This window comes from Myxine glutinosa, chromosome 1 (assembly GCF_964187855.1).
Source record: "Myxine glutinosa chromosome 1, kmMyxGlut1.1, whole genome shotgun sequence".
NCBI lineage: Eukaryota > Metazoa > Chordata > Myxini > Myxiniformes > Myxinidae > Myxine > Myxine glutinosa.
The window spans coordinates 31,820,982-31,844,844 of NC_136261.1; the positions used below are offsets into that span (position 1 = coordinate 31,820,982).

The following is a 23,863-nucleotide window of genomic DNA, read 5'->3' on the forward strand; positions in this document are numbered from 1 at the left end:
TTACTTCATTTAAATAAGAAAACAAGACTTATCCTGATGCTATCTCATGTCGACCATCCAATTAAAGCTTGAATAAGTCAACTCATCAAAAAAGTTGTTTTGAAGACATGGTTTGAAGAGATGAGATTGAAGAGGAAGTGGAAGTTGTCTCCACAGGTGGAAAAAGAGGAGTGAATCAGTGGGGATGAGCAGTGATCTTGGATTTAGGTAGTTTAACCAGAAGGGGGTTGATGGTGGACTGTGTGTGACCTGCAGAAACCTGGGAGGGACAAAGCATGGAGGAAGGAGCAGAGGGTGTAAGACCAGAAAGGAGGCGGAGAACAGAAGACAGAGCGGACACCAGCATGTCTGCGGTGGCGAAGTGATAGGCTCATAGACTCAGCTTCATCGTGGGAGATTCCAATGATCTTGAAGGCCTTGAAGGTGTCAAGCTGAGCAAGATGCGAGGCAGGGGAGCCAGCCCAGAGGTCAGAGTAGTACTCCATCAAGCTGTGGATTAAGGCCTTGTAGGTAGATAGGAGTTCAGGTGTGCCAAGGAAGGACTTGGTATAATGGAATTTGCCCATTTGGCGGTTGGCTTTGGACGCCAACTTGGAAATGTGGTTTACCCAAGAAAGATCATGGCTGATAGTGAGACCCAGGAGTCCGAATGATTGAACTTGCTCAGAAGATTGTTAAGAAAGTAGATGGGAGGGTTTGCCAGATGGTCCTTTTGGAGAGGATGCAGGTAAGAGAGCATATGAAGAGAAGCTACCTGCACAACAGTACTCTAGCAAGTCCAGGAATAAGAAAGACGGTGCATATAGAATTTGTGAATGTTGGGTCACAACCGATAGATTGCATTCCATGCTCAAATGATACGTGCACACACAGGTCTGGTTTGGTCTAGTAGAGGCTCATACTCTTGACAGAGTATCAGGGTGTTTGCAGCAACTCCTGAAACACAAGGGCAAAATGAATTGTGCACAGGTTGCCATTCTGTCGTAGGATGCTCAACTGAAGATTGCAGGAATTTGGAATTTGTTCAGCGCCTTATCAGGTTGTGTTCTAGTCTTGAGGTAGATAGGCATGTTCTCGTGTGGGAGTGGAGACATGAAGGTAGTAGGTTGTAGACAGCAACCGCCCAGGGTGGTACTACCTTCCTGACGTAGGAGCGTTAAAGTGGTGCCCGGAACAATCTTACACTCTCCGTGTTAGTATTGCTGGTCTTACTTTCTGTCTCACTCAAACTATAGCTACCGGGCTAGCTTTAACCTTTCTCGCAAACAAACATCATACACTTTTCATCATACACTTTTCTTCTCCTTTATTTAATTAATACCTGTCCTTGATGAGGGCTATACAGTCCGTGCCTGGAGCCTACAACATAAAATTTTAAAAAATGATGCCGACTGGTTGGACAGAATTGCCCTTTTCTGCATTTACTTTTTTTCTTACCTCCGCCACCGAGGGTGGGCATCGGTTGTGTTTTCACATTTGTCTGTTTGTCTGTATGTCTGTGAGCAGGATATCTCAAAAGGTTGTTGATGGACATTGAGAAATTCTGGTTCGTCCAGCAGGATGACCCAACCTCTTGTCTTACAATCAAATAAGTTTTATTTTAAATTCACCTCTACAAAAACATTTCAAGGCAAAGAGACCAGTGTGTTAGGTGGTGGGTTGACTAATAATTTTAGACATTAAAGTAGGTTGAGAGAATTGATTTGCATCTCTCCTGTGTGTTTTCTTTCTTCCAGGTGGCTGTGCGATTGGACTCCGTTGACAACATAATCATCGAACCCCAGGAAGAGAAGAGCAACGCCGAGAGTCTGTTGTCACCCCTTCCGAAACCTCTGCTACCAACACCGCAACTCCCAAGTCCGAATCGCTTCAGGTCAGACACACGACAGTTCCCTTTCAAGGAATCCTCAGGAAAAGAGGACGAGGAGGTTTCACAGACGATGGCTCGAGAGGTCCTGAAAGGATGGTGTCCCAGCCCCCCAGGACCATTTGGGCGAGACTTGAAAAAGTGTTTCAGTGTGGACACGCGAGGCTTCCTAGCACGCCCCGCCTGGGTGGACGACACCCGTCGGCACTCGATTGAAGTATGTCCGCAGTTCCTTGTTGGAGAACAAACGGCCAAAAATGTACCGCTGCCTGCTCGAACACTGACGCCTGTTCCGCTACTGTTTACTCCACCACCACCACCTCCGCCATCCTCGAGGGTCTCTCATTCCCCTTCACCGACACCCTTCTTGATGGCGCAACCAGTTCAGGCAGACGCGCCCAGTCCTCTCGATGTGCCACCCGTGCTCCTGGCACCCCCGGCTCTCCAACCAAATCCAGCGTCTTCGCTATTGCCTTCTCAAATGCTGGAGCAATACCATGGCCTTCCTGCCAGAAGGCTTAGCCATGATGAAGAACAGAAAAAGTTGCTTATCTGAATCTCTCTGAATTTATTTCCTTTATCCCAATTGTTATTTTGCACTTTTTAAAATCTATTTGCCTTCGACTAACTTTTTTGAATTGTCTGATTCTGTTTTTCATTTCCCATCCTCCACCCCTCTGTCCCCACTTCCTTTTACTCTACACCCGACACTTCCAGATAAGTTAAGAGCATTTGTCGTGGAAGCAAACAAGGCGCTGCAATAAGGAAATGATAGACAACAAAATGGACATTATACTCGTCACGTAAATGTATTTTGAGGAAAGCAACAACTTTTATGTTCCATATGTTTGCAAAAGTCCATCGAACCATAGCAGTAAAACACACACAGACATTCTCCTTAAAAATCGGACCAGCTGGGACAATAGTGTTCCCCTCGACTCAACCCCAGCAATAAATGAACCAATAGGTTTCTGAGAAAATAAATATACACAAGAATTATTAAAATATACGTTTCAATATTCCAGAATATACTTGTACTCGTACTTGCAGAACTCGTAATCAAGCGTGTGTTCTAAAACCGTTTTCAACTTGTTTTTTTTGGAGGGTTTTAAAATTACCGCAACTCGAAGTTCTGACAAGGAGACATACGTCCGGCTCGAGTCGCGAGACGTGTTTTAAGCGAGTTGGCAATTCACGATTTTATTGTTTTTATTTTTCCAAAGCAAGTCTGTGTGCCTGTGACAAGCAAACCACACTGGAGATGCATTTTACTTGTACGCGGGGATGTTCGGTTTTGGGACTTGTATATGTTAAATAAATAAAATGTGGAATACATGCACAGAGACCTTAGAAGTGAAACTGTAGGCAGAGGGGGAAGATATTATAAAGTAAGGTAGTTAGTTAGATTCATTACCCTAGACCTTTGATGGGCAGGGAGTTTTGCGAATAGTTTGTTATTTTTCCAACTGTAAGTGCGATTGCCTCGTCTGGTCAATTAACTTGTATCGAAAAAGTTTACACTTAAAGACTTGATTCCGTGCTCTAATGTAACGTATAATCACTGTGCAAGGAGCTCAGTATACCTCCTTAGATATTATTTATTACATTTCAGTCATTCGGTACCATTCATTTGCGTGGAAGTCCATGTGAAGCAAAAAACATCGTCGTGGAGCGCAGTGTTTCGAGTCGCTCTCCCTTTCGATTAAGACTGCCGGTCCGTTGCGACGTTGCTCGGACACGCAAGACGGTGGTTCGGTCACGGCTCTTTGGTGAAAGGGATGCGGAACGATTTGATGCACCTTCTCTGCAGTTGGAACGGGATTTCGCGCAGTGGTCCATGTAAAAGCCTTTTGATTCCCATAGGCAGCTTGCAATCCATTGGCACACTCTGGCAGTCGGGTCAGCTCTTCACCTTCTGGAAACAGTTGCGTTAACAGTGCCCACTCGCTTTTCCGGCAGACCCCCGCTTCAGTACCCGTTCACCATCCCGGTCTCTCGGTGGCACACTATCCGGCGGCCATCTTACAAGCATCTTTAATCCAGCATCTTTAATTTAACAGCCTTCTCGATTCACCGAAGACGCCATTTCCCAATGTACCGGAAACGTGTAACCAGGCGGCCATCTTACCAGCTCATGTTTGGCACCTGCCACTGACTGTGTCTTGAGTCGTTTCTTTCCACGTGCCTGTCGATGTTGGCACGGAGAACGTTCGATTTGTATTGCAGTTGAATTTCCTGTACATATCTGCTCCGGCTGCTGTTGAAGAGTCTATTTTTTCAGCCTAGACTTTTTGTGCATTTGCTATATTGTATTATTAACTACTGACGATAAGTTGAGTCTTTTTAGGACCAGAAGCTGGAGGAAAGAAGGTTTTCTATTTGTGTTTTACATTGAATATTCTTTTGTTCAAACCAGGTTTTTGTTACCTCACCCAAGGTTGGATCCAACCTCGTCGACGGTTCTTGGTGTAGTTAATATTGTTACTTAGTCACACTTCCTGTCTTGTTTATCAATGCATGGAACCATTAGTGACACGTCACCGGCTAATGCCACACTACTTAATTAAACCAGCATTCGATCTGCTTGTCTTTCTAGTTAACCTGGCTATCGGAACCTTGTTATCAGTGTCTTAACCTGTCTATATTTTACTTAACCTTTCAAATAGATCCACATCGTCTCATCCAGTGTGGGACAGCCATCCGGAGATATTTATTTTGGCATTATAATGACCAATCATATTGATCTTATAATTATGAAATCTAGGACTCGTAGGAAAGGCGTGTGCAAATGTTACCACCGAGTTCGCGACGATCAAAATCCCAAAAGTTCCAGCCGGAGTTTTATTTTTTGGTATATCTTCAGTTTTAAGAGTGAATTCATTTCCTTCTGTGTGCAGCACCTGACTGGTGCTTTGCGTCATTTCCGGGGAGGGTGGTTGCACCACTGGAGTTCCCCCTGTAAGTTAGAGTCAGAGTTTGCAATTTGGTCAGGGTGATAGCTCCCCCATTTGGAAGGTCAAACCAGCATCGATTAATGAGAAAATCTCTGGATATTCTCATTTGTCAACATCCCAAAACAGAGGAATAGTATTTGAATTGTGCTGTAAATTCCTACAGAAGAGAAATCTTTTAGATCTTTCAACATCCTGTTCTACCGGTAGTATCATCGGTATAAGTCTAAGGTTTTATTCCCTCACCGACAAAGAAATGGACCTGCGGCCACCAAGCTCGGTGTATGTGTCCTTTCTTTCCAATTCTTCCAATTCCAATTCTTTCCAATGCAGGGATCCAGGCATGCAGAATTCCTCCAATCAGCGGGTGAGTTTCCCAATTCCGCTGGCTCTGGAACTTTCTGGAACAGGAAACAAAACAAAAAAAAAACTTTGACTTCCCTTGCAATACTTGCAATAACAATATTGTTAATATGTCTGCAACTGCACAACCATTTTTCACCATACCCGTTATCGGGACTACATTCTATTGGAACTTTTGTTTGCATATGCGAATAAAAGCGAACGAGTGAAAATGTAGACCATCGCTCTTTAAACATTAAACAGCAATAAGTCATGTTATAGGTCACAGCACCTGGCTAACCCATAGCTGACCGTTTTATGATCTGTGGCTCATGGGTTTGTTATGGGACAAACTTTGCATATGTGTGGAAGTCAACCTTGTAATCCACATTTTATTGTAGTTCAGAAATAACTATTATTGTTGGTTCTTCCCATTGCAATGTCCCACCCTGCCCCCCAAAACACCTGCCCCTCTTCATTTGCCTCCGCCATTCATCTCCCACACGACAAGTTCTTCAAAGGTCAGGCCGGTGCTGTAAACACGCTCATATTGAAGGCCCAGTTAAAAATCAATAAAGGAAAACACGGATAACCTTTTGTTGCTCCTGGTGTGGACCTGCCTTCCCTTGTATTACCTAAGGGGATGCTCCAAGTTAGAGTTAACCAATATAACCTGAATTGTAATTTATATTAAAAAAATATTCGTGTAAACAAATAAAAATTGTATTTTTGTCAATTGGTGCATCGTGTGAGATATGAATTTTGTAGAATATACGATGACGTCATTGGTCAGCATATGGATGTGCTGGGTTGGCAGGATAGCCCAGAGGGTACATACAGTCGTGACCAAAAATATTGGCACCCTTGCACTTTTTTCAAATAATGCACCATTTCTTCCAGAAAATTGTTGAAATTAAAAAATCTTTTGGCATCCACATATGTATTTCTTTGGTTTGCAGTGGAACAAAACAAAAAAAGCTTTAAAAATTACGAAATCTTAACTTATTCCACACAGAAGTCCTAAAATGGCCCGGACAATATTATTGGCACCTTTTTGAAGTTGTTAGAAATAATTAGATTTCAAGCAGGTGATTCTCCTTTACTTTGCAACTTAACTTTCCTATGGTGAGTTGCAGGTGCCTGCAATATAAAAATCACTCATTCAACTAGTTTGAATAGAGTAAAGGAGTCATTGTGCTGTTTTGTGTCACTGTGTACTGGAATGAGCATGGAGAAAAGAAAGAAAACCAGAGAATTGTCTGAGGAGGTCAGACATAAGATTGTAGCCAAGCATGGACAATCTCAAGGATACATGCCCATCTCCAGAGACCTTGATGTCCCTGTGTCCAGTGTACGCAATGTTGTCAGGATGTTTAAGGCCCATGGCACTGTAGCCAACCTCCCTGGACGTGGCCGCAAGATAAAACTTGATTGAAGATTGCAGCGAAGGATTGTTCGATTGGTGGAGAAAGCACCTCGATCAACTGCCAAACAGATTCAAGCTGACCTTCAGACACAAGGTACGACAGTTTCAACTCACACAATCCGTCGTCAATTCAATGAAAGGGGGTTCTATGGTAGGAGACCCAGGAGGACCCCACTGCTGAGAGAGAGAGATAAGAAAGCCCGACTGGAGATTGCCAAAACACACCTGAACAAGCCAAAATTCTTCTGAGAGAATGTACTGTGGACAGATGAGACCAAATTAGAGCTTTTTGGTAAAGCACATCATCTCTATGTTTACAGAAAACAAAATGAAGCCTTCAAAGAAGAGAACACCTTCCCTCCAGTCAAACATGGAGGTGGTTCAGTGATGTTTTGGGTTTGCTGTGCTGCCTCTGGCACTGAGTACCTTGAATGTATGCATGGCATCATGAAATCAGGAGATTACCAATGTATTTTGGAGCGCAATGTTCAACCCAGTGTCAGAAAGCTGGGTCTCCGTCGAAGGTCATGGGTCTTGCAGCAGGACCATGACCCCCAAACACACTTCAAAAAGCACTCAGGAATGGTTCAAGACAAAACGCTGGACTGTTCTGAAGTGGCCAGCAATTAATCCAGATCTAAATCCCATTGAACACCTGTGGAGAGATCTCAAAACAGCAGTTGGGAGAAGGCACCTTCAAATCTGGGAGAACTGGAGCAGTTTGCACGAGAAGAGTGCGCCAAACTGCCAGTGGAGATGTGTAGGAAGCTCATTCATGGCTATAGGAAGCGCTTGACTGCAGTTATTTTGTCCAAAGTCTGTGCTACCAAATATTTAGTCGAGGGTGTCAATAATTTTGTCAATGCCATTTCTTTTTATTTTCTGATTTAAAAGGATAAATTAAGTTCTGAATCAAAAACAAAGGTTCTGTAATATTAACAGTGAAATAAAGAATTGTGGAGACCAAATACTCTTGTCAATTTCAACTTGTTTTAGAGTAAATTGTGCGTTACTTGAAAAAAGTGCAAGGGTGCCAATATTTTTGACCACGACTGTATGTTTGATTTCTGACCCAGCTTTAAACTGCCATCCCAGTGTTTCACAGGCAGGATGATTTATCAATGTGTGTGCCGTTCCTCGGATGGATGTTAAACTAGAGTCCCATCTACTGGCATTAATTGGTGGACGTTAAAGATCCCACAGTGCCTTTCACGAAGAGTAGGTGAGCTATCGTTGGTACCCTGAACAAATTACAACAACTTCCTGCCCCAACACACGCATACTCACACAACTATTTGTACGCATGATTGCGTTTGACTGCGGTTTGGGAATAACAAATTAAATCACACAGGGAGGCGGCATGCTCCCTCTCGCCTTGGACGGAAAGGACCGAGGACTACGCCGAATACAAGGGTTTCAAAGGCAGCAAAGACTGACCTGAAAACGGCAGCTCCGATGGGAATGAAAAAAAAAAACCAACAGCTCCGAACCTCCGATTTTGCCTCCGAAGGCAAAAAAAATTACTTTTTCCACATGCAAAATTTGCATTTATGTTTATTTAAATTATACAATGGACTACAAAATGTAAATGTTTCATGATATTTGTTATATTATATCACCTTTATCTCTCAATATTGTTTAAATGAAGATCAACTGGCTGTATGTTGAAATATGTTGAAAAAGTCAAAACTTTACATGGGGTGTACTTACTTTTTCATGTGACTGTATATGCACGCATACATGGAGATGGCTACTGTGACACCTGTGATGGCCACCACCTTCTGATACCCGCATATGGAGATAACAACCAACCACACACTTTTCTGAGTTATTTCATAATTTTAATGATTTATATCTGAATTATACCTCATTACTAATCTGGAAAAAAATAGGTATGGGTTCTGGCAAATGTTGTGCATTGAAATGGTATGGAGGTATTGCCCTCATAGTGGTGAGCTTTTCCCCGACTGGGTTTTCGGGACATGTTGGACATTGGAAAGCTATGGAGATCATGACCTTATGGAGGTATATCTTTTCCTCACAGACCGGTGGCAGCACCACCTGACCCCACACCCAATATACACCGATAGAAGCCTTTGCTGGCCTCAAAATGGACGTCAAGGCCAACGTCTGGTGGCTTAAAACATGTGGTGTGTGTCACTCCGTTTAAGCAGTCAGATGTGACTGAGCGAAGTTATCAATCCGATGGCTGAAGCAACTTTACACCTCCACTCACCGATACACAGTACGCGAATGTATGCCAATCCAGTAATGCAATGAATATTCAAAACAGTGGAATGAATGCAAATCCTTTACTCAGGATAAACCAAAACACAGAATATACAACCAAACAAAACAATAACTATAGGAAAATCCCACGGACATATGTGGGTAAAGAATAAGTAATTAAATAAAGACAGGCAGGCACCAAGACAATACAGACAAGACAATCAAATGCCCCGTCAGATATCCCTATCTAATCCCAAGGAGGGAAGAGAAGGAAAAATAACAAAATTATATTTGCCAACGTCTCAAGAAAAATAATAAGTATAAGGAAAAGAGGGGGTGGGGGGGGGGGGGGGACAGGCCTGACTGGAGATGACTTCCAGGGGCCCCGTTTCAGCCGCAGGCCCCAAAGATGGCGCCTCACCACCTTTCCCTCTCTCGGAACGTGTCGTCGAACCTCACGAACCAATGGATAAGAGCAACTCTTCCAACACCAGGAAACAGCACATTGCCTCAGGAGGTTGGCCAAGACGATACTCCATGAGGAGCACACACTTCTGCTCCCTCCGTTTTTGCTACACGACGCACGGTGCACCATGCCCCGATAGGTTCTCTTCCACACCAGTCCCACACCTGTCCCTTCCATGCAGGTGGTTCCTTCAACTGGCAGCCCTTGGGGGAGGAGGAGGGAGCAAAACCAGGTGCGCGTCGTGCCTTCGTTCCTGTCTCTCCTCGCCTCGTTCTCTCTCTCTCTCTCTCGTTCTCTCGTTCTCTCGTTCTCTCTCGCCTCGTTCTCTCTCTCTCTCTCTCTCGCCTCGTTCTCTCTCTCTCTCTCTCTCTCTCTCTCTCTCTCTCTCTCTCTCTCGCCTGCCTTTCTCCTCAGCCACGTACGTCCTCTTCCTCTCTTCATTCCCTTCTCAGACCACTCATGAGGTTCTCACTCATGAAATCATGTAGAGGCCCCAAAAGGGGAAAGAATGTAGATAAGGAAGGTCTTTTACCAGAAGAATGAAAATAAAATTGGAAGAAAATAAATAAAAAGGAGCTATTTTGGTTCCACAACCGACCCGGCATTCCACCTGAGATACACCTTAATGGCCACAGCTGCTCATCATTACCAAGCAACCAGTCCGACGAGCGTACCTTCATTATTGAGCGACCCTTCCGCAATAAACCCCAAGATCATAACACCCTGCTTTTCGCTTCGTAAGCGCAGGGTAGAAACTTTCTTCACAATCCCAGGTTCAGAAAAGTCATGGAAGGACGTGCCAAGAATTGTTGAAAACGAGGACATAATGGTCAGAAATCGATTCGATTGGTCCTTGTCACACACACACACACATACACACACACACACACACATACACACACACACACACACACACACACACACACACACACACACACACACACACACACACACACACAAACACAAAACACACACACACAAAACACACACACACAAAACACACACACACATGCACGCTGTCTACCAAATTTACGAGGGAAGAGAATATTATGGTTTTGGATTGGGGAAGATATGAGGTGGTGGTTTAAAAATTTCATTCGTTCGTTCATTCCTCATTCATTCTTCATTCGTTCAATATCCGATTTTCGGGTACAGCGTTCATTCTTCAATCGTTCATCATTCTTCGTGTGTTCAATATCGAAGTTTTGGGTACAGCGTTCATTCTCAATCGGTCATTCATTCTTCGTTCGTTCAATATCGAAGTTTTGGGTACAGCGTTCATTCTCAATCGGTCATTCATTCTTCGTTCGTTCAATATCCAAATTTTGGGTACAGCGTTCATTCTCAATCGTTCATCATTCTTTGTTCGTTCAATATCCAAATTTTGGGTACAGCGTTCATTCTCAATTGGTCATTCATTCTTCGTTCGTTCAATATCCAAGTTTTGGGTATAGCGTTCATTCTTCAATCGGTCATTCTTCGTTCGTTCAATATCCAAGGTTTGTATACAGCGTTCATTCTCAATCGTTCATCATTCTTCGTTCGTTCAATATCCAAATTTTGGGTACAGCGTTCATTCTCAATTGGTCATTCATTCTTCGTTCGTTCAATATCCAAGGTTTGTATACAGCGTTCATTCTCAATCGGTCATTCATTCCTCGATCGTTCAATATCCAAGTTTCGGGTAATGTGTTCATTCTCAATCGTTCATTCTTCGTTCGTTCAATATCCGAGTTTCGGGTTTTGCCGTTCATTCTTCAATCGTTCATTCATTCCTCGATCGTTCAATATCCAAGTTTCGGGTACAGCCACCAGGTGTCGCGGTCGTACCTATCAGGGCTACACAGTACAGTAGTGTACTGTATTATCTCCCATCTACCAGTTATTGCGCTGTGAGGAGAATCGAGTTCGTTTGCTTCGAGGAGAAGAAGAAGAACGACCATGGCGAAGTTCATCCCTCCACAAATTCAGGATAACCCGAACGGCTGGGGTCCTTGTGCCGTGCCCGAGCGTTTTAAGGACATGCCGTACCAGCCCTTCAGTAAAGGAGACCGGCTGGGGAAGGTAAGGCCTAGTGCGCAACTCGTCATCACGTCGTTTATTCAAGCACCGATCGGTACAAATGAAAGGTTGGAGGAGCTGCCATAGCTCGTCTGACTTCGTAACTAGTGCTTTAACTAGTCGGTCTAGCGACACGTCAGCTATCCAGTGTATAATTCCACATTTTCCTTGATAACGCCTCATGTGTAATGGGAGGGTGTTTCAGTTTGTAATGGGATGTGTAATTCGTGACCACGTGGTACCGGGGGGGGGGGGGGGGGGCGAGGCCTCGTGATCTATTACCAGGGATTAAGCATGGTTTCTGTGACGGACAGAACCCCAATTGTTTGTTTATCCGATCCCGCGTTGGATATTATCGAAACGTCATTATAACACAAAACGATTTGGCGCCGATGGGGATCTTCAGAGTAATACTGCACTGACCCCACGTGGCAGGCGGGTGGTAGCTTCGACGGCGCGTTGTTTTTGTGTGTGTTTTTCCCCTGATTAAACTGATTTTAAGGAGGCGAGAAGTTTGTATGGAATTATTCTGTTTATTTATTTTTTTAATGAGAGATTCCCATCGAGGCTCGAAGTGGGCGGAGCAATTACAGCTGGCAGCCATCTTACGACTCCAGTGAACGTTTATATGTAACCATCGTATAAGAGAGCATTATGAACTAGAACAGCACTCGGTGGAGCACAAACCTCCGCCAGGCTGAACAGTTTACGTTTTGGATCCCACTGATAGGCCGGATCTGGATTCGGACCTGAACCAAAATCGAATCAGCTTGTTCTTGTCACATAACTCGTCCATAACTTTTTGAAATATCATGTTGTATATCGCTTTTTGCCCGATCTCTAAACGGTGAAGAATCACTTGAAAATTTAATAATTCTCGTATCCGAATCCAGATTCAGATCTTAATCAAAATCGATTCATTTTGTCCTTGTCACACACACTACCTGTCTGCCAATTTCGTCCAAATCCGTCCACAACTTTTTGAGATATCCTGCTATGTATAGTTTTTGTCCCGATCTCCCAATGGTGAAGAATCACCTTAAAAATTCGAGTAGCCGAATCCGGATCTTCACCAAAATCTAATCATTTTGTCCTTGTCACATCTACAACCTCTCCACTAAGTTTCGTCGGGGGGAGGGTAGTGGATGGGGAAGGGGAAGGGGGGAAAGGAAGGGGTAGGGGGGAAAGGGAGGGGTAGGGGGGAAAGGAAGGGGTATGGGGGAAAGGAGGGAAGGGGGTAGGGGGAGGGGAGGGGTAAGGGGTAGGGGGAAAGGAAGGGGGAGGGGTATGGGGGAGGGGAGGGGGAGGAGAGGGTAGGGTGGAGGGGGAGGGGGAAGGGTAGGGGGGGGGGGAGCGGGAGGGGGAGGGGGGAAGGGTAGGGGGGGGAGCGAGGGGGAGCGGGAGGGAGGGGGAAGGGTAGGGGGAGGGGGAGGGGGGAAGGGTAGGGGGAGGGGAGGGGGAGGGGAGGGATATAGATGGTTACTGGCAATTGATCACATCCAGAAATGATGTAATCCACACAATTTATGTACTTTACATAACGTTAATAGGAATACATGGCCGTGTAGATGGGAATTCAGTTTGTTTGAAATAAATCACAAATATCAGATGAAAGTGACCAAAAACCTATGTGGTGTGAATGGCAATGTTCCTCGCTGAAATGTGAAAAAACTGAATTACGTGCGAACGCATAACTGTGAGATTATGGCGGCAAGGTTGGGACATCACGTGATCGCTCTGAGCGAATCAGCGCGCTGCTCTGCCACCGGCTGAGAATCTGTGTATGATGTTCCTCGCTGAAATGCGCTGAGGTAAATATGAATAAAAAATTCGATATATTTTCACTTTTACGTTTTGGCTAACTCGCTCGCGAACCTGACGAAGATCCTGAGTGAGGATCGCTACGCTACGCTACGTTATGCTAACGCTACGTTAGCTACGCTACGTTACGCTACATTATGGTTAAAAATATGGATCGAAAGATGAAAGGAAGAAAAACCTATGTGGTGTGAATGGCAATGTTCCTCGCTGAAATGTGAAAAAACTGAATTACGTGCGAACGCATAACTGTGAGATTATGGCGGCAAAGTTGGAACATCACGTGATCGCTCTGAGCGAATCAGCGCGCTGCTCTGCCACTGCCTCAGATTCCGTGCATAATATTCCACGCTGAAATGCGCTGAGGTAAAAATATGGTTAAAAAAAATATTCTGAAATATATTTTTTTAAGTCGGCCATGTTCTTCCCAGGCTCAATGGCCATGTCTATGCCAAATATCAAGCACGTGAGCCTCTCCGTTTAGGAGTCTATCGGTAACATTACACACACACACACACACACACACACACACACAAACTGTGTTTTATATATATAGATTATTGTTTGTTTATAACCTGGTGTGGTTGCATTATTGACTTGACTGTTTCATTTGCTGGTTCCATTGAGGGTTTCATTATTTGCTGGATTTCAACCAAGGATAACACATCTTTCTGCCGGGGACCCTCTCGGGGGTCGGAGGTCCACCGAGACCAGAGGTAAGGGGGGGACCCCGTAACAGAGGCAAATACAACCAACCTGGCAGCATGCACCACATTATGGGATAACTCTGAAAACCCTCTCTAGATTTCTTGCTTTTCCGTCCTGTTTTTGTGGGCACTAGAGTGAAGTGACCAGCCTCGGAAATTGTGACCATGAAAGCCGGAAAACGTCATGTACATTCATGAATTGCCCGACCTACGAAACACCAGGATGACAGCTTGTAGCTGTGCTGAGATTCAAACCCAGCCAAGACTTTCTCAACAATCCTCTTGAGGAAGTTCCGTCACTCAAGCTTTTGCGTCTCACTGTCTACCATGATCTTTCCCGGAAAAACAACATTTCCCAGCTGGCCTCCAAAGACAGTCGCCGACTGGGCATACTCCGTCGTGCGAAGTCCTTCCTTGGCACACCTGATCTCCTCACCACATACAAGGCTTTCATCCGCAGCTCAATGGAACACTGTTCTCCCCTCTGGGCTGGTGCTCCTGCCTCACACCTAGCTCGGCTTCACGCTGTTGACACCAAAGCTTTCAGAATCATTGGAATCTCCTGCGATGAAGTTAAGTCTGAGGGCTTTTCTCTCTCTCACCGCAGGCATCTTGTTGGTCTTTCAGTCTTCTACCGACTCCTCTCCGGCCTTGCTCCCCCAGCTCTGTCTGTGCTTTGGCCCCCAAATATTCCTACAGGACGCACAAGATCTGCCAGCAACCCTCTTATGGTTAAACTGCCAAAATCAGCACTCTCTGCTCACCTTCACTCTTTTATTCCTCTTTTCTCCCACCACTGGAACAAACTCCTTCAATCCCACTCCTCCCTCCAGGTCTTTAAAACAGCTGTTCACCACCATCTCTCATCTTCCCCCATCCAAAACCTTGATCTTTTCTACCCCCGTTAAAACACCCCAAATCCACCTTTTCCAACTTCCGTTTTCTTTCCTGTAAGTCCTAGTAGTATCCATCCTGTTTATCCCATGTACTCTGCCCCAGCCCCCTCTCTTCCACAGATCTCCTGATGTCCCTGTTCTCTACTGTTGTCCTTCCTTCTCTCTCCTCCTCTTGTCTCCCACTCCCTTTATTTTATGTTTTATGTGTTCGCTCTTACACGAGCCTCGACTTGGTATACAAAATCATGTTATCTTATCAAATGCCTTCTGAAAATCCAAGACATACTGCATCTACTATCCTTCCCTCAACCACCCAATCATAAACTGCTTCATAGAACTACATTATATTTGTGGTGCTGCTGTACAACCCATCTACATAGATATAATCAGAGTTCTCCCCTAATCAGAGTTCTTCCCCCTCTTCCCCCTCTCTTTTGTGTCCTTCCCCCTCTCTCCCCATCTTGTCTGCCGCTCCCCTTGTTTTTTGTGTTTTGTGTGTCGGTTTGTCTTTTTGTGTGATTAATGTTAGCTCTTTCACGAGCCTCGATCTTGTATACAAAAAAACAAAACAAAAAAAACCAAAAAAAAACCCTGAACCCATAGAGCTATTAATGTATTTTACCCTCTAAAATTTATCCATACATCTCCTCCCCCTTCACCCCTCCTACCCCTCCCCACCTCCACCCCTCCATCTGTTAACACCATTGCGCAGACCTATTTGGCATAGACAAATAGATGCAGGTGAGCCACGACAAACATAGCATTTCCTAATGGAGGCCTTGATTTGTGGTGCACCTTGACTTTTATCGGTTTTTAGCTCACCTGGACTTTAGTCCTGTGAGCTGATGTGATCGAGCAGTGTCCCTAGATAAGTAAGTCAGTCAGTCAGTCAGTGAGTCTGTAAACACTTCAGTCATTATCGCTTGAACCAAACACACGATTTTGATAAAACTTGGCTGCAAACTTCATTTCTGATGCCTAACGAAGATGTGTTGACCGCATTAAAATCTGCGCTCATTAGGGAGGCCTACGGGGGTGTTTTTGACCCCCAAAATAGGTATTTGCTGTCTTCTCTGAAACTACACACATGATTTCAATGAAACTTGATCACAACCTTCATCACCCATGCTGTACGAAAGTTTGTTCACGGCATTAAAAATATCAGGGTCTGAGGGGATCTGTGAGGGGTTTGAGTGACTGTTGCTCCTGATCCAGGTGAGCTTCAGGACCCACGGTCCTAACTTTAAATTACTAGTATACCCGTTCCCCAATGGAGCGGCAGGAAGGATCATTCCTCTCTGGGTTATATAAGATTACAGTAGATCTCGGGTCAGGCCTCAGGAACATCTTCGAACATCTTGTAGAGTGCTCACCAAGTGTTTTTATTCATCCGAGCAAGCACTCCATTTAAAACTATTAAGGACAGCAGGCTTGGCAAGCTGTTTGGTAACTGAACAACCCTGGTTTTCCCCTTCCAGTTTAGTGTTAAACAGCAGGAGCAACTGCTTCAAAAGGTAATCATACGTGTTTGTGGTTTATAATATTTTACTTCTGGTAAGGGGTACTCCTAAGAAAACGGCACGATAAGATGTTTGTGCACATTGAGACGGCGTTTGGCGAAGGAGGAAACACCTCTCTGGGAGACTGGATGTTATTTGTATTAATATTGTTTTGTAATAACATTAATATTGTGCGATTATCATTGGCATTGTTATTGGAAGCGGCCTTGGAAAAACGCCACGATAAAGCTATCTTAACACAGATATACATCTCGACACGCAACCCAATTCGCGGGGAAACCCCCCTTGGGTTTTCCAAGGCACTGAATTCGCTACAACCTTCATTGTGTGACCCTTAGTCCTCCTGTCAAGTTTTTTTGAGATTGGATAGGTAATGACCGAATGTATCGAGGTCAAAAATCGTGAGACAGACAGACACCAAACTGCGTATTTTAGCATGATTCCAACAGTACGTGATGCTTAAGAAGGATCTGGTGGCCGGAATGGTAAATTAGTTTTGTGGGGTCGAAGACCCATTGAGTGGGATTGAAATTTAAGGTATTGGGGCTTTCAACATCTGATGAACAGGTTTTAATAATCAGACACAGCAAAAAAGTTAAGATAGCACCTGATTACATTCGTGGAAAACCTAGCGGATGCAGAATGCTCTTTGTTTGAGAAATTAATTTAATTGCCCTGCAAACGCGAAGCGAACAGTGGGGTTAAGCAAAAGGTTGACTTTGTCTGTCTGTTTAAAAACGTCAGTTTATGATCGACGAACAACCTCATTTCAATTGAATGTTAAATTTTGAACACAAATTGGAAAACGAACTTGTAGTTTTGCTGTATTTTGGCTCTGAATTCTACCCGATTGCGCATACGCAGAGGAGTGAGATAACTTTTTTATTCCGTCTGCCATTTTATTTGGTCAAACCAAATTGAAAATAATTCCAAACAGGAAACTTGCTGTTTTTAAGAATGTTGCAAACTCATAAAGGACACAAACAACAGGCAGGAAGAACTAATGTAATTTGTAAAGTAATGTGGTGTAAAAGACGCTGGTGGCGGCGGTGAACTTCCGGATTATTATTTTTTCTACAACTTCTAAAATCTTTGATTTTTTTTGAAATTATATTACATACTTCAACACTGTGGAACATAAATCGCCTCCTTGGCACTTTCAAAAACCTGTTTATCACTTCTTGGACAAAATATTACCGCATTTTACATCATTTTGACCAATCAACTTTGCCACTCGCAGACATTGCCCACATCCTTGTTTTTCAACACTGCGTGTGTTAAGGTGTGCTATGAACTCTCTAATTTTTCTTTTGTTTTTTTTCCCCATTCCCAAGTGGAAAATGTTATTGGCTTGAGGCCTAAACTTGAAAAAGGTTGAATGATTACCCATTCATTAAATAAAAGTGTTGTTCCTTGGACATGTTCTTTTAACTTGCAGTTCCTTCTTTGTTTGTTGCCTGCAGGTGGCTGACTGGACAGGCACGACGTATCAGGATAAACGCTACACCAGTAAGTGGTCACCTGCTTTTGTTTTTTATTATTATTGTTTTTGTTGCTGCAGGTGCTTTACGACTCGCCGGACGTGAAATGGCAAACTCTTGTTTTCAACACTTGTTTAACTCATCATTTGAAACGATATTTTAAAAAGATGATCTGAGCTGCTTGACTCATGTGAAATGCCATTGTGTAAGTGATCATCCAACTCGCCCGACAGACAAGTATTCGTCTCAGTTTGGCGGAGGCAACCAGTATGCGTATTTCCATGAGGAGGACGAGGGCAGTTTTCAGCTGGTGGACACCACTCGTGTGCAGAAGTCGATTTTCCAAAAGAACCGCATGAAGTTCACGCAGGTACGGGGAAGAATGCGTTACGCTGAATGAATTTCACCCCTTTTTGTGTCTATGATTATTTGCGTTGCCATGTTTTGGTTTGTTTTTTACTTTGTTGGTAAATCTATTTATATAAAACGAATGCAATTTTTTTACATATTTCATCTCGCTGACAGTTTACAAAGTAAACATTATTTAAAAAAAAATTTTTTGTCATACACCTGCCAGTAGAGATTGGTTGTACTTGGAGAGACCAATGTTCAAAAAGGATGATGCCACCAATGACTTTGGCTGTTCAGCAAGCAAAGGCTCAGGTGTTGACATTTTGATCACTCTGTGGTTGAAACGTCAGCCCTGGGCCTTGCCTTGTGGGCAGTTATACAAGTTTGTGTTTTCCTCTGTGCTCGGATAATCATGTGGTGTTAATCGTGGAATTTTGCAATATCTAGACTCCAGAGGGGCCATTAATTTATTATGTATGCTTGACCTGCTCCGTCTTGTGCCTTCTACTTCCCTTGCACTCGTTTACCTGAACGCCAACCCCTTCCACCAATGCATACGTAATAAATAGATTGCCTCTTAGATTGTTTATAAATGCAGCCTCCTACCCTTATGACTTATGAGTAACAAGTGATAATTGCTCATGTTTGTGCACATTGTAGCAGTTCGATTTGTGTTACACCATGGCAACATTTTGTTTTCTTGTACGGACATCGCTTTGAAATGCCATGCTGCAAGAATCGCACGTAAAACTTAAAATAAAAATAAAAAATTGACAAACGTTTGCTTTGTGACTGCTATTTGTTTCCGTTATGCTTACAGCAAAGGAACATGAGGAGAGAGAAGGAGCGCCGGCAGATGATGCAGCTGCTGAATATGCAGACGTTGTCCAAGGGCGCCAAACAAAAGTACGTTGACCAATGAAAGCGCTGAACTGACATTGTCAAGCTGAACATGATCAATGGTTGCCTCAGTTATAGTGCTGCCAACACAGAACACCTAAGTGTAGGTGCAGACTGTACACATGGACTACACATGATGGGCAACATAGAAATCAGATTGACTGCTTTCAAATTAACAGAAGATGGCAAAGTGCGGGGCAGTCTTCCAATACTCTGCCAGTGCAGATTGTGGGACAGATGATGAACTTTGTGGCAAAACTACGAATCAAACTGAGAAACAACACAACACATGTTGGAATCTCCCGCGATGAAGCTATCTCTGAGGGCCTTTCACTCACTCACCGCAGGCAGGTAGGTGGTCTTTCTGTCTTCTACCGACTCCTCTCCGGCCTTGCTCCCCCAGCTCTCAATGTGCTCTGTCCCCCAAATATTCCTACAGGTCGCACAAGATCTGCCAGCAAGCCTCTGATGGTTAAACTGCCGAAATCTCGGCTCTCTGCTCACCTTCACTCCTTCATTCCTCTTTTCTCCCGCCTCTGGAACAAACTCCCACACTCCCTTCAATCCCACTCCTCCCTCCAGGTCTTTAAAACAGCTGTTCACCACCATCTCTTATCTTCCCCCATCCAAAACCTTGATCTTTTCTACCCCCACTAATTCACCCCAGATCCACCTTGTTTGTAATTCCAACTTCTTTCCTGGTAGTCCTGGCAGTGTCCATATGTTTTATGCCTCTCCCACCCCCTTTCCCATGCCTCCCCCCAAAGCCTTCTCCCTCCCACAGATCTCTCGATGTCTCCATGTCTCTCGGTTCCTGCTCTCAAATGTTGTGTTTGTGTCCTTCCCCCTCTCTCCCCATCTTGTCTACCGCTCCCGATGTTTATTTGTTTTATGTGTCGGTTTGTCGGTTTGTCTTTCTGTGTGATAAATGTTCGCTCTTTCACGAGCCTCGATCTTGTATACAAAAAACAAACAAAAAAAAAACACAACAACATGCATTTTAAGGCCATTTTCCCTGCTAGAGCGGCGGTTAGCCTTGCGGTCCCCATGCCAATCTTCTCCATTTTGCCCTATTTTCTGCATCTCTCCTTGTTAACCTGGTGTTGGGCTAGCGGCTAGGGTTCCAGCTTAGGATCCAAGGATCCTGGGTTCGAATCCCGGTCGATCGCTGAATTAACGCCAGGGGGGTTGACTCAGCCTGTCATCCTTCCGAGGTCGGCAAATTGAGTACCAGTACACTGGTAATTCCCTGTTTATCGTAAAAAGGTGACAAAAAGGGTTGGCGGCAGAAAGGGCATCCGGCCGTAAAACATTGCTTCATAAAGGGGACCAAAAAACAACAACAACCACGGTCCCCGAAAAGGCCAACCCCCGCTTTGCGGGGAAAAATGGCCTCTAAACGGTGGTTTTTCTCCTTGTTAACCCCCTTGCCCGCATTTCTTCTTCCACCATCTTTAGCCAAGTCTTTCTCGGTCTTCCCCGTCCTCTACTTCCTTCGACATTAATTTCCATCACTCTTCTCAACCAGTCACTTTCATCCTTCCTCAACACATGACCAAACCATCTCAACCTGTTCCTCTTCACAGCATCAATCACAGGCAATATTCCCATCATCTTTCGCAATTCATCATTTGTCTTCCTCTCTCTCAACGATACTCCGCACATCCATCGAACCATTCGCATTTCCACCCTTTCCAGCCTTCGTTGCTGCTCTACGTTCATTACCCATGTCTCGCTCCCATAAATCATAACACTTCTCACACATGCAGCATACACCTTTCCCTTCAGCTTCAGCGACACTCCCCTCCTCATCAGCACGCCACTGAGTTCCCGAAACTTCTTCCATGCACATCTCACTCGAGCAACCGTTGCCGAGTCTGAGCCACCTTCTCCATTCAGCATGTCTCCGAGGTAGCAAAATGTTTTCACACCTTCCAGCTTCACGCCATCTCCAAGATCCAACTCAACATTTCCTCCATCTGCAGCTCCCTCTGTGCACACCTTAGATTTGAATGTAGCTGCCATACTGGTTAATGACCCTCTCAGACCACTACATTTTTGATGAACCCACTCAGCGCACATTGTACATTGAATGGAGTTCACTCCGCCACCCTTCCTGCACACAGCACATGGCCACTTCCCAGTTCTTTCCACCTCACCACATGCTTTACCACTTGCCATCACCTTCGTCTTTCCGATATTCACCTTCAGACCTTTTGTCTCCATACATTCCTTCCACTTGTTCATCTTTTCCTTCAGTCCATCCATACTTTCCGCAATCAACACCAGATCATCTGCATACAACAACTCCCACGGTAAACCCTCCTTTACGTTCTGAGCCAGCACCTCCATCACAGCTACAAATAGTAGTGGACTTAGTACGGACCCCTGATGCACTCCCACCTTCACCTCAAACTCACCACTGTTCCCGTCCTTCGTCCTTACAGCTGTGCGCGCTCTTTTGTACATTGCCATCACTACTCTGATCAACCATTCCTCCACTCCTAACTTCCTCAATGCCCATGTCAATACTTTGCGTGGAACCCTATCGAATGCTTTCTCCAGATCAACAAACCCAAAAAACAACTTCTTCCTCTTCTCCATGTACTTCTCCTGCAACTGCCTCACAATGAAAAGCGCGTCTGTCGTTCCTCTTCCTGGCATAAATCCAAACTGCATTTCGTCGATCTCCACTTTCTTCCTTATCCTCCTCTCCAACACCCTTTCCAATACCTTCATTCCATGCTCCAATAACTTTATCGCTCGGTACGAGCCACACTCCAGAGGGTCACCTTTCCCCTTGTATAGAGGGACGAGGGTACTCAGTTCCCATCCACTGGAATGCGGCCTTCTTTCACCACCAGATTACAGATCTCTGTCATTCTCTTCACACCCCAACTTCCTGCTGCCTTCAACATATCTCCCACAACTCCCGTTGGCCCTCCGGCTTTTCCACTCTTCATTGCTTTTATCGCTTCCTCAACTGCCTTCTCAGTTATCGTCTCTGCCGGTCCTAAAACTGGGTTACTCTCTATGTTGCCATCCCATTCATTCTCTGTATTCAACAGCATTTCCATATATCTTTTCCATCTTCCTTTAATTCCATCTGGGTCGACAACAATTTGTCCCACTTCATCCTTCAAGCAACTCACCCCCATCACATCACACCTCTCTTTCGCTATCTGCTTTGCAATCCTGAATACTGCTTTCTGACCCTCTTCCGAATCCAAGCGTTCTCCGAACATTTTCCTACATGCCTCCTGCGCCTTTGCTACCTCTTTCTTTGCAGCCTTCCTGGCTGCCTTATAACTTTCATGCTCTGCTGTTTCTGTTCCCGTACCCTTCGCCTTCTGCCACTCCTTGAACTTCTTCCTCTTCTCGTCAATCCTCTTTCCAACTTCATCATCCCACCACCATGTTTCCGAGTGCCTCGGTGGTCCTTTTGTCCATCCACATACCTCACCAACGGCTCCCAACAGACAAGCTTTCATTGACATCCAACCACTTTCAAGAACAACCACATCATCCTCTACCCTACTCAGCCTCTCTTTTAATGCCTCCCTTACTGTCACCTCTTTCAACCTCCACACCTTCATTCTCGGTTGGTACTTCACCCGCCGAGCTCTCCTCGCACCTTTCACCCTTATGTCGCAGACAACCAAGTGGTGCTGTGAAACAGCCTCCTCCCCCGGGATCACCTTTGTGTCCCGGAGGTGCCCCCTATCTCGCCTATGCACCATCAGGTAGTCAACGGTTGTCGTCGACCCACCTGACGTGTATGTAACAAGCTTATTATCCTCTTTATGGAACTGAGTATTACAAATCAACAAATCAGCTCCATCAGCAAACTCCAAAATCCTTTCACCTTCTCCATTTCTCACACCATATCCGTAACCCCCATGACCTCCCTCAAAACCATCCATACTCCTTCCCACATGTCCATTCAGGTCTCCTCCCACCACAACAACTTCCTCATCTTTCACGTTTTCCATCAGCTTCTCTATCGCACACCAGAACTTGTCCTTCTCTTCATCGCTTCGACCAACCTGCGGAGCATATCCCGAGATGACGTTCACCAAGAGCTTTCCAATCAGCATTTTCACCACCATCAACCTATCACTCACTCTAGTCACACTCACCACACTGTCTACAAACTCCTCAGAAAACAGGACACCAACACCATTCACGCCCTCCAGGCACCCTTGCCACACAAACTTGTATTTCTGTCCCTGCCTACCCTTCACCATTCTCACACCACTTCCCTTCCATCTCGTCTCCTGCACACAACATATGTCCACTCTTCTTCTGACCAATACTTCCACCACTTCTCCTGATCTCCCTGTCATTGTCCCTACATTCCATGTCCCAAACCTCAGAAACCGATCTCCACTTCGGGCTGCACCCTGCCCATATGTACTTGTAATTGTCATGGTTCTCTTTTTGAGGCAATGTTTTTTTTTATGGCCGGATGCCCTTCCTGACGCCAACCCTCTTAGTCGTCTCTTACGACACGCAGGGATATGGTGTACCTATTCTGACCAGGGTACACACTGGAAAATAAAGGTACCAGTGCCCCTGTGAGAAAAACTGAGAAAGATAAATAAATATCAAAACCTCTGCACATACAGTGCATTCAGAAAGTATTCAGACCCCTTCACTTTTTTCACATTTTGTTATGTTGCAGCCTCATGCTGAAATCGTTTAAATTCATTTTTTCCCTCATCAATCTACACTCAATACCCCATAATGACAAAGAGAAAACAGGGTTTTAGAAAGTTTTGCAAATTTATTAAAAAGAAAAAACTGAAATATCACATTGACATAAGTATTCATACCCTTTGCTATGAC

At 44.6% G+C, this 23,863-nt stretch overlaps 2 protein-coding genes across 2 annotated transcripts in view; both read left to right on the forward strand.

The window, feature by feature from the left end:
- The window catches only part of LOC137419146 (voltage-dependent T-type calcium channel subunit alpha-1G), a 640,444-nt gene extending 634,548 nt beyond the window's left edge, over positions 1-5,896 (forward strand). The window contains 1 exon segment of the mRNA XM_078768309.1: positions 1,737-5,896. Within this exon segment, the coding sequence (XP_078624435.1) occupies positions 1,737-2,423 (687 nt within the window). The 3' untranslated portion in view covers positions 2,424-5,896.
- A 5,062-nt stretch (positions 5,897-10,958) lies between these two features.
- The window catches only part of EIF3D (eukaryotic translation initiation factor 3 subunit D), a 34,935-nt gene continuing 22,030 nt past the window's right edge, over positions 10,959-23,863 (forward strand). The window contains exons 1-4 of the mRNA XM_068109215.2: positions 10,959-11,345; positions 17,747-17,792; positions 17,998-18,134; positions 18,936-19,021. Coding sequence (XP_067965316.2) covers positions 11,223-11,345; positions 17,747-17,792; positions 17,998-18,134; positions 18,936-19,021 — 392 coding nt within the window. The 5' untranslated portion in view covers positions 10,959-11,222. The remainder of the gene's footprint in view (positions 11,346-17,746; positions 17,793-17,997; positions 18,135-18,935; positions 19,022-23,863) is intronic.